This window comes from Haliotis asinina, chromosome 9, assembly GCF_037392515.1.
Source record: "Haliotis asinina isolate JCU_RB_2024 chromosome 9, JCU_Hal_asi_v2, whole genome shotgun sequence".
In the NCBI taxonomy this organism is placed as follows: domain Eukaryota; kingdom Metazoa; phylum Mollusca; class Gastropoda; order Lepetellida; family Haliotidae; genus Haliotis; species Haliotis asinina.
The window spans coordinates 18,477,742-18,489,832 of NC_090288.1; the positions used below are offsets into that span (position 1 = coordinate 18,477,742).

Consider the following 12,091-nt stretch of genomic DNA (forward strand, 5'->3'; position numbering starts at 1 on the left):
AATCCTGTTGGAAAGGGCGGGAAAAACTTATAATTTGTCCAAGTTGGTAAAAACTCACCAATATTCGTTAGATTGCAAAATTGTGATCTTGGACTACTACCTTTTTACAGGTCAGTGATGTAAACAACCACTAAGTATCAGCGATCTCGGCAGAAGACGCGTTTATCATGAGAATAGGAGACAACCATAAAATATAATGGTGGGGTATGGAACTGACAGTCTCGATGAGTTGATTTATTAAAATGAAATCCCAAGAGAAACCAAAGCATTCCATTCATTATCAAATCTGGCACGACTGAAATCATCTGGTACAACTGAAATCATACATTTGATGAAGGGAAAAGGAAAAACTCAGAAATGCTGTGTTTACAATAAAGAAGAAGTTGTTTGTCTTTTTTCACATATGTGTTGGACATTGACTTCTGAGACATGACAACTTTTTTGGCCCCACAAGGTGACTTGGTAAAGGTGCACCCCTTCAACTGTCATTAGACATTGCTGCCAATCTCAAGGATGTTGAGGAGCTGCTCTTCTTCATAATCTTCCTTGTCTTGCTGTGAACATTATGCGTGGTGAGTACTGAAAATATCTGAAAATAAGTTAACAAATTTTTCAGGAGCTTCAGGGGTGCCTTCTGAAGGTCTATCTTCATTGGAAGCAGGAAAAACATACTTTATCTCTATTTGATACAGACTGCCGCCATATCTGTCATATGTCTTACATTCCAAAGCATATAAGTAGCCTGCAAATTCCTCTTTTCCAAGAGGAAAAGCAATGACATTATCTCTTATCCTTCAAATACGTCTGGGATACATGTCGAACAAAAGAGAAGTGGATCTTGATCTGAAACATGTAAACCGCAGATGTCACAAAACCTCATTTTATTGAAAAAATAAAGAAAAGTCCCATGAAGATTAGATCTTCAATAACCCATGAGAGGTGACAAATGGCATCGGGTGTTCCGGTTCGCTGACTCGGTTAACACATGTCATTGTATCCCACTTGCACTCATGCTACTTATCACTGGTTATATTCAGACCACCATTATTATGCTGAATATTGATGGATGCAGAATAAAAATATACTCACTCACACATGCCAAAGAACTTTTAACAACTTTAGGTAAAAAATTATAAGCAATTTTTGGCCAAAAGAGAAAAATATAATTATGAAGAATATGAAGAATACAAGGTTTAAAGAAAGTAAACCAGACAAAAGATGATTTTGAAGATGGCTTGGATTATGATGACACTGTCAAATTTACCCAACCGGCACAAAAGCTGGTCCAGGCTGGTCCAGGCTGGTCAAGCGCTTACAGATGGACAGACCGAGGCTGGGGCTGCATTCGGGTGATATGTTTTTCTATGTTCGTGGGAACACAGGCACCAGAGTTTCCCGACCATTCAGCACAGAGAAGTAAGTACCGCACTTGGGCTGGCTATTGTGTGCCAATGCTCTAGGTGATTGTAGCTGAGTAGAAAACTTGTGCAGTAAGCCAAGAGAGGGGTTGAGAGAAACTCATCAGAGAAGCATACAACATTTGAAATACACTACACTGAATATTTAATTCAGTTAAAAACTGACGAATACACCCTAAACATGTACAAACATTTCATCCCGTCACACACATGCATTACACATCACTAATATTTAGGTTCATTTTGACTATGTTGACAACCCTGGCCAAGTCAGACCTAACAGACTGCAATGTATATATTCATGAACATGGCCTTCAAAACACACCATTACTCATGAACATAGGACTCTCAGGGAACATCATAATGATCTTAATGAAATAAAAATAAGAGAATATACAATAACAATACCATAAACATAACATCAATTATATTCCGACAATGAATACAATGTTTATAAGAACATAAGGTGTGCTTGTTGTGTAATGCCACAACACTTCTAGTACAGACTGCATGATATATTCATAAATATGAACTTAGAAAAAGAACACATTAGTAATGAGCATAGGACAGTCAATGGACATGGTGATTTCAATGAAATCAAAATAAAAGAATGTTCATTAATCATATCATAAACATAAAATCAATTATCAGATAATACATAGAATGTTTACAAGGCCATAAGATGTGCTTGTTGTGTAATGCCACAACACTTCTAGTACAGACTGCATATATTCATGAAAATAAACTTCAAAATATAACATTAAGAATGAGCAGAAAGCTGTCGATCAATAATAAAAATACAAGAATAGTGACTAACCATGCAATAAACATAATAAACATCAATAATTATCAGATTATACAGTGTAAATTGCTTTCATTATTGGACATTGACCCATACCACCAGGGTACAATGACATGCCCCTGTTCAGCTCCCCAAGTCTGACCACCCCATAGTCAACAAAATAGATTGGTGTCCACCACTTCTGCCCCACCGTCTCCTGTGGATTTAGTTGATACTTACAGAGTACGTTCAGGTAGACGTCCCCCCAGATGTAGCCAAGCTTGCTGGTGGCATTACACTGGATCACCATGGCATCTTCCTTCGTGACATTCACTATCATTACCTCATCAGCTGAAACTTTCTTGAACCGACTGTTCACATTAGCCTCTGCAAAAGATATATATATAATAGACATGCTATTAATAAAATGTGTCATGTATTCAAATACAATACAGTCAGTAACCACCGCAAAGTCTTAACCCGGTTAACAAGGACATTTATTCTTTTCCCTAATTGATTGTAACTGTTTTTCTAAGTGGAATATAGAAATTGTACCTACTTTTTTTATCCCGATGTTAGGGGTTTTTGACAACGTAAGACAAAAACATAATTTTTATCTCAAACATCATTTAAAGTTTTGTGTTTGCTACTCTTGATTAGATACAGATATATTCATCTATTTCACACAAAAATATCATGTGTTTCCTACAAGAATACCGTTGGTGACATCGTTTGCCACATCTGAGTATTTTGTATGTGCTTTCTACAATGAGCCATACTTTTACCTCCGCACTGCGAGAGACTGTTTTGATCACATGGTTTCCTGTTTAATACATGACCTATCAACAGCAGATGACTGATCTCGCTGGATTTCCTTAGCTATTTTTTGTTAAACAGGCAATCGATTTTGCATCTGAAGTGGTATTAACAATCTTGGGCAAATAATATCGATGTTTATTTGCTCTTTTCATAACCTAACTTCAGGATTTCAATTGTCAATGAAACATCTCCTGACGGGAACTGGGCATCAGCCCTACCGATGAAACTGTTTGTGCACTCCAATCACGCACTTACCTCCCCGATATAGCGCTATCAATGCAGTCGTCGATATTGTCGAATTCAGCTAGCTGTTTGGATATATTTATAATGCTCATCTTATCTCACATTTTGTGCTTTCTCATGTTCTTACGATCCTAAAGTGGAAATCACCTGGAACAAAGTCCTTAGCCTCTGATAATACCTCACCCAAACACAGCACAGCTTCATCTAGGCTGTCAGTCACTGTAAGATCATACATAACATATGTCTTGTTCCAGTCGACCACATAACTCCCAACTGTCTCAAGACAGTAACGCAGAACTTTGACAGACTGAAAGATTTTCAAAATTAACAGGCCAAATGATAGAGGACATCTAACGGACAGAGAATATTCTATCCAGATATCCTGGCAACAGGTTCTGATGAAATCCCATTAGAGACCAAAGAAGACATTCCCATGTTTCTTCTAAAGAGTACCCCGTCAATCATACATACCCGAGATACTACACAACGGTTGATAGAGTATCTTGTGATGAAGCACCATTCATGAGAGTCAGAGTGGACTCCTTTTGTCCATCTCCCATTAAATGAGGACGTAGCAATGTCAAATGTTATGGAGTGGTGTTTACTTGTTTGGCATCCTGAGGCATTCATCTTGACGTTACATCTCAGTTTGACGCATCATCATGCATCAATGCAATTCGTCAGTTTATTGCAAGACATATGTGTCCCAAAAAGATCTGGTCTGATAATGGTACTAACTTTATTGGAAGCAAACGAGAACTTACTGAAGCGGTGGAATATTCATCAAATACACCAGCAAATGCTACAGAAGGGAGTAATGAGGGACTTTAACACGCCCATGGGTTCCCACTTCAGAGTAGCATGGGAAAAAATGATAAGAACAGTGAGGAAGATCATGTACTCCCTGGTTCATTCACAAGTTTTAAAAATGGATGAATTCATACACTCTTCTGTGAAACTGAATCTGTTGTGAACAACAGATCCATAACAACAGTTTCAAGTGACATCAATGAGTTGTCACCTCTGACACCCACCTAAATTCTCCTACTTCGTAGTGGAGAAACACTGCCTCCAGGGCTGTACTCAAAGAGTGACTGCTACACACGCCGACGGTAGAAACAATTACAGTACACCACGAATATCTTCTGGAAAAGATGGCCACAAGAGTATCTAACATCCTTGCAAGAACGTCAGAAGTGGATAAGTCCTCATCGCAATGTTGCTGTTAAAAGACATTGTCTTAATTAAAGGCAATCCTCCAAGAAATTAATGGAGTCTTGGACGTGTTATGGAGGTACTTGCAGACAAGAGAGGGTTTGTACTTACAGTGGAAGTAAAAATGACAACTTCTACATTGACAAGACTGATAGATAAGTTGTGTGTCATTCTCAAGGCTGAGAATGAGTCTAGTATGTATGAGTATGTATCTAGTCACAAGTGAAATTTGGTGAATGGTGTTGACTAGTTTCTAAAAAAGGTTTGTTATTCTTTACAGGAAATGAAGTTTTGCTTTGGTACTTGTTTCACTTAATTCAGCAATTAAGGGGTCGGAATGTAAAGATCTGAAAAGGGCCGTCGTGGATGCAACTGCTCTGATCCATTGAGGGATCGTTAGTCTAAGGAGGGTCAAAGATTGCAGCTTCATAGGCCTGGAGGATGGTGGCTAAAACCCACAACGCCAAAGTGCTACGACTAACTTCTGCCATATCTGACTTGGAGACACGAATGCAAAGTCGCTTCTTCACACCACAATGAACCTCAGACTGTCATGCTTTGTTCTTGTGATAAAATGATAAGCTGAGGGTCCAACACATGTTTTTTTTATTAATCTTCATAACAAGGTTACACAGCCATGTTTTTCTTTAGCGCCAAGTTCGTGCCAGGGGAGACAACTCCTTCATATTTAAAAGTGTTCACTTTTGCGAAACGAAATAAATCATGTAACATGACATCTCCCCTCTTTGAAATGTTGAACATAAACATCAGTTATGAATATTGAAAGTGTTCAATTGTAATGCTGAAATTACAAGTGTCTTTGGTGTGTAAGGCTTGAACTTAATGTCATAAATCAAGTTTCACTGGAGGCACAACCCTTCTCCCTGATCTGATCACCACTTGTCTGTCTCTTTTCGGAATCCTAGGTTCCTCAAAAGAAACACATCATTCTCTAATTGTTGAACTGTTGGGACTGGGTGAGGTTTTAGGTTGTGTGGAAACAGGTGTCTCCTGCTCTGTATCCAATTCAGGTTTTAACTTAAATGTTTCTCCAGGTGTCCGAATGTGTAGTCGGTTGCGGCGGTAGTCTTGCCCTGACTTCCCGGTAACAACATATGATCTGGGATGTTCTCCGATGGGGTGTTTGATGTGTGCTGGCTCCCAATGCTTAGTTACTGGATCCTGGATCCTTACACTTTGCCCAGGTCTGAGTTCAGACATAAGGCTACTTGCAGTATCATGGTTAGCAAGTACTTTGTCTCTCCGTATTTGAAAATTTTGAACTGTGTTTTCATTCTTCACTTGTTTGTTCACCACCGGCAGGTTTGACTGTAGTTTTCGACAGAAAAAACATTCAGCTGGAGATGGAATTCCTGGAGGAAGTGGAGTTGTACGTATGCATAGAATAGCCATGTGTTTATCTTCTCCAGCTTCTAGTGCTTTCTGTAGGGTATGTTTTATTACCCCTACATAACGTTCAGCCTTGCCATTAGCTTGGGATGATGGGGACTACTTGTCTCATGTTTGAAGCCATATTCTTGACTGAAACAGGCAAAGTCATTTGAACTATATTGTGGTCCATTGTCGTCATGATAGTTCCAGAATTGTTGTGTTTCAGCTCTACACTGATCTCTTTGTGCTGGCCATCCAGCCATAACAGTTTTTTTAAAGCTACGAGTGTTGAGTCCTCGTCACTACATTCTCTGATTTGCTGCAATCTTGACTGGGAGTCACTGACTACTTCGTGGATGGTAATGTCCATGTCTGGTATTTTCACGCCGCTGACAGGAATCCTTGATAGAGTGTCAGCAATTGGTATGTCCTTGCCATATATCATATCTCTGTATGCGTAGTCCTGGGTGAGCATTTGTCAAGCATTTCTTCGTTATGCTCTCCAAGGGTTTATGATCTGTTTCAATGACCACATGTCTGCCATAAACATATTGGTGAAAGCATTCTAGTCCAAACACAATTCGAAGCATATCTCTCTCAATGTTGCAATACATGTAGTTGCTTCCTGTTTCAGACAGACTTTTGCTTGCATCTGTTTGTAGAACTACTGGTTTTAGTGCATCAAAGTAGGTCAATACATCAGTTGAAAGAAGAATATCTTTCAGGTTCTGAAATGCTTTTTGGTGTTCAGGACCCTAAATGAACTCTACATCCTGTTTCGTGAGGTCACGCAATGGTGCAGTGATGGTTGCAAGATTTGGTGTGAAACGGCTGAGGTAGTTTGCTGTACCTAGGAATGACTGTAATTCCCTGACCGATTTCGGGGCATCCCTATTCACAATTGATGAGATTTTGTCTGGATCTGGATTCAGACCAACCTTGCTGATCACATTGCCGAAACATTTCACACTATCCTGTTTCACTTCACATTTGTCAGGGTTTAGTCTTAGTTCAACTTGCTCTGTCCGTTTCAGCATAGCAGTTAAATTTGCATCATGCTCTGCGTCGTTTTCACCATGCACAATAATGTCGTCAGTGATCCTAATTACACCAGGCAGACCTTCATATGTCTGGTCAATCTTCTTTTGGAAGACATCCTGTGCTGAGACCAGACCAAAGGGAAGTCCCTTGGAACAATAACGACCATATGGTGTATTGAATGTCGATAAGTGTTTGGATTCAGTGTCCAGTTTGACATTCCAGTATCCAGAGCGTGCGTCAAGCTTACTGAATACCTTTGCTTTGGATAGAGAAGGTAAGACATCATCCAGAATCCTTGTGTAGTGGTGTTCTCTGTTGATCCACTTGTTTAGATCGCGCGAATCCAGGCAAATTCTGAGATCTCCATTAGGTTTTGTGACAAAAACTAGACTGTTAACCCAGTTAGTGGCGCAGTCTACTTTCTCAATGACATCCAGATCTGTCATTCGTTCCAGTTCTTTCTTCAAGGGAATTTTGAGTGATGATTCTGGGACACACCTTGGAGGATGAATAACTGGTTCTGCATCAGCTCGTAACTCAATGTGATAATCACCTGGAAATAATCTAGTTCCTTGAAAACATTTTGCAAAATTATCCAACATATCCTGCTTTGGATCTCCAGTCTTGCTACCAAAGGATAGACATTTTTTGTCACACTTTGTGTCATTATGCATCTCGGAAATGTCACTAGCTCTATGACATGTGTTGCAATGAGAATGTTCACAGTTCAGTTTCACAGTCCCAAGGTCAATGCACATTCGTAGTCCAAGCACTGTATTTCCGTTGGCTTCTGTCACATGGAATTCACACTTTGCTGACTTATCTCTATGGCTACAGTTCAGTTCACATGTTCCCAACTGTTTGATGGGGTATCCTCCATAAGCCTTTAGATTTATGTTTGATGGTTTGAGGTGCATCTCATACTCAGCTTTAGAGTGCTGCTCTGGTACAAATTCTTTGTAGACTCTGAGAGGAATTACATTTGACTGAGCACCAGTGTCAATTTTACATCGGACTATATGCCTGATGTTGTTGAACTTAATGGCAACATTCGCAAAAGCTTGATCCCTGGGACCATCATTGTAGATTGATTCAGTGATCATGCTGTCACAAAATTGTTCATCTGTACCATATTTCTCCGGTTCTATGTCTATGGAGTCCAACACAAAATCCTTGAAATCATCTGTCACGTCATTCACATTTGTGTCCCCATTGTCGTTGTTAGTCAGTTCATGCACCTTATTATTGTCTATGGTTTGAACTTGTTTTCTGCGAAAACGTGATCGTCCTCTTGAATGAGACCTTGTGTTTGGCATGTTGCGTCCTGTTTCATTACTGTCTGTGTTTGATTTTTGCTTGGAAATGCACATCTTGGCCCAGTGATTCTGTTTTTTACAAAAGGAACAAGTCGTACCTTGCGCTGGACATTTAGCATCACGACCATGGTCTATTCCACAATTCCAACATTGTCCCGTTTTGAAAGGAGCCTTTTTATAACGCGTGTAGGGTTGACTGTTGCCCTTTTTTTCACCGTTCTTTGTCACTGTGTGAACAGTTTTGGTGTCTTGAATGTCATTCATTTGAGCCCTTGTTGCTTCGTATGTTCGTACAATTGTCATAGCTTGGTCTAAGGTAAGAGTGTTATCTTTGGCAATTAGTTTTCGTTGAATGCTTTCATTATTTATTCTAGCAATGAGAGTGTCAAGCAACTGATCATCTGTGTCTGTGTACTCACATTCAGCTGCGATGATTTTCGCCCTTTTGATAAATGCATCCACTGTCTCAAAAGATTCTTGTTTAAGAGCTCTCAGTTGAAATTTAGCAACTCTGAAATTTGACTTGGGCTTCACATATCTTTCGAATTCAGTCCAGTGCACATCTAGTTTCCCTTTATCTTCTTCTGAGAGATTCCATCCTTCTCGAATATCCATGCCTTCTTCTCCAATCCAAAGCATGAGATACTGAATTTTTACAGTTTCTGTTTTACCAGCTAATGGTCCATCAAAAATGAACTGACACGTTTGTTTCAATTTACGAAAAGCTTCTGGCAAGATAAATCTAATGTAGGAATTGGAATACCTGTGAGTTCTGCCAAGATTTACGGCTTATGTCCCGTACGGCTCACCGTACACCCAATGTCGCCAACGAGAGAAAGTTGAAATTCACGATTCTCGTCTCTCTAGTTGAGGAAAAGGTTGTATGTCACTTGCGATGTCAACGATTACCGTGAAAAGCTTGTGAAATCACCGTGAAAGTTTGAGAATGTCCGTTCTCTGTTCCTGTCGTCTGCCACAGACACCTCGTGAAAGTCCATTCACGAGCAGTGCACTTTAAATTGTCCAGAAAGTGGGTTGTCGTCCAGTCCTAACGAATGCTTGTGGCTTCGCTTGTTGTGACACTTTGTCATGCTTTGTCCTCGTGATAAAATGATAAGCTGAGGGTCCAAGTTCGTGCCATGGGAGACAACTCCTACATATTTAAAAGTGTTCACTTTTGCGAAACGAAATAAATCATGTAACACAACACAGACCAACAAAGAAAACGCCAAAGTGAACATATCAGACATAAATGAAGTTCAGCGTCATCCCCAGATTCCACAATCAAAGAGAGAGGAGGAATCATTAAAGACCTGTTGGGCTGTCCAGGGAGTTGAGTTTGTGCAATAAAGTCCCAGTACAGTCCCGGGTGGAGTGCTCCATGTGGGGATCCATTCAAAATGAACAAGAATGACACCCAGGGCATGCAGCTCACTCACCCTAGCTACCATGGCCAGTCTTCTTGGTAAGGTTGTAAAAAGACAAGATGTAAGTGGCTAAAACGGCGCCTCCTGTAAGAGACTAAGCACCACATTCAGGTCCCACGTGGGCGTGGACCTCCTGGTCCTCCAGACAAAAAGAACACAGCAAAGCTTGCAATTCTGGAACCTTGGTCATCTTCCTGTCTTCAGGAACGACCAAAACCAAGTTCAAAGCTACCAAATATATTGTAAGGCAACAGTGATATGCAGAAAAAAGGAAAAATATAATCAGGAGTTGTGGTGATGGTTAGGTCAGGAGAGCTGGTACAAAAATCGAACAAATAATAATAATAAGGGGAATTTTCCAGGGGGACTCCTTCAGTCCTTTGCTTTTTTGTCTGTCTCTAAATCCTTTGAGTTTCCTGCTCAATAGGGAGGGAGGTTACCATCCCGGACCTCCTCAGCACAGATCCCCAACACCTCTTACTCATCTCCTATACATGGATGACATTTAGCTCCTTGCCAAAGGAGAGACCAATTTGAAAGAACAGGTCCTCCTTGTCGAGGACAAAGTCCTCTAATGATATTGGCATGACATTTGGACTCGACAAATGTAATACTCTTCATCTGAAACGTGGCAAGGTAACTAATGATGGATCGGTCAAGTTACAAGGGGGAAGGAGTTATTGAGCATCTCGTGGAAGATCAGGCCTACACCTATCTTGGAATGCAAGTTCGAGACAAGCTCCAGAATGCCCAGATTCAAGATAAACTTCGGGCCGAGTATAAATCTCGTTTAAAGAAAATCTGGAGCTCCGAGTTAAATGCTCGAAACAAGATCAAAGCCACCAATACCTTTGCTGTGCCAGTCCTCTCCTATTCCTTTGGAGTAGTTGATTGGACAAAACAAGACATCCAGAGTCTTGACCGCCTGACCAGAAGGATCATGTCTGATAACAGAGCACACCACCCTCGTTCCTCTCTTAATCGTTTATACATGCCAATCAATTCTGGAGGCCGAGGTTTGATTAATGTGGAAGCTCTTCATGATAGAATTCTATTGTGCACTTTTGCACATATTTATTTACCAGATGATCCTCTGGTAATGCACGTCAAGATTCATGATCAAAGCAAGGAATTCCACAGCTATTTTAAGCGTGCCAAGGTTGTTGGACACAATCTGAAATTTGAAGTTGATTTTGCTCATGGTGATGTACTGCTGGACGGTACAGTGATGGGAGTAAACCAGGTGAAGTCCTTTACCAAGTCTACCCAGAGTCGGTCCTTTGTGGAGAAGCTTTCTGAGAAGCCATTGCATCGTGTGTACATGCAGTGTGTGGAACAGAACAGCAATCCAACTGACTCCTTCGCCTGGATGAAGTCGACTGGTCTCAAATGTGAAACTGAGGGCTTCCTTTTTGCTGCTCACGACCAGTCACTTCCCACTCGCAATCGCCAGAATGTTATTCTTAAAGAAAATATCAACATGAAATGTCGTCTTTGCAATGAATTTACAGAGACTGTCCAACACCTAGTCAGTGGATGCCCTTCCTTGGCACAAACTGCATATCTTAAAAGACATGATGGCATGGTTCGCTGCTTTTATTATCGTCTCCGCCATGCCTGTGGCTTTGACTCCGAGGTCCATCCATGGTACGACCCTGTCCAGGGCGTCCTGGAAAATGATGCTTTTAAGCTTCTCTGGAATAGGCCAATATACAGTCTGAGACGAATTCCAGCCAACAAACCTGATCTTGTCCTTTTTGATAAAACCAATGAAATTATTTATATCATTGAATTTTCTGTCCCTTTTGACAGCAATGTGATTGGCAAGATTCAGGAAAAGCATGATAAATATGCGGACCTCGCCTTTGAAATGTCTCGCTTGCATCCCAAGTACACTGTCGTCAGGCTCCCCATTGTTCTCGATGCCCTTGGTTTGGTACCTCCTGATCTCTTGGCGCAGATCAGGAGAGTGCCTGGGTTCTCCACCGGGAGCACAGCCCTTCTGACAATCTGGGTAATGCAGAAGGCTGCAGTGTTGGAAAACCTCCATATTCTCCGGAAAGTTCTTGGTGGGTTCGACTAGGCAGTGTTTCCTGGGAGAAGTCCCATTCGCTGTCTGGGTTGCGTGTAGAGGGCGCGAGGGCCCTGAGCTGATGATGAGCTTTACCAGCCTGACTGTGCCAGGATCACCCGAACCCTCTCTGCTGCATTTCTATCTTAATCTGTAAATAATAATAATGATAAAAGTTAGCACATAATAAGCACAAAGTTAGGTAGTAATTTTAACAAAAGCGCAAAGGAATTTATCAAACAATAATACACGAACAACAGAGCGAAACCCAAGGCCGTACACGTGTTCCCGTGTATTGAAACCAGCATGGCTGAAAAGGAAAAACAACTGCAAAGACTTAGCGTGTACCCAATAAATGATGTGCAGAC

At 40.8% G+C, this 12,091-nt stretch overlaps 1 protein-coding gene across 1 annotated transcript in view; it reads right to left on the reverse strand.

Moving 5' to 3' along the window:
• Positions 1-488: 488 nt before the first annotated feature.
• LOC137297154 (neuroglian-like) overlaps positions 489-12,091 on the reverse strand; it is a 52,188-nt gene continuing 40,585 nt past the window's right edge. Inside the window, exons 9-10 of the mRNA XM_067829170.1 lie at positions 2,411-2,586; positions 489-554 (exon numbers count right to left, since the gene is read on the reverse strand). Coding sequence (XP_067685271.1) covers positions 489-554; positions 2,411-2,586 — 242 coding nt within the window. The remainder of the gene's footprint in view (positions 555-2,410; positions 2,587-12,091) is intronic.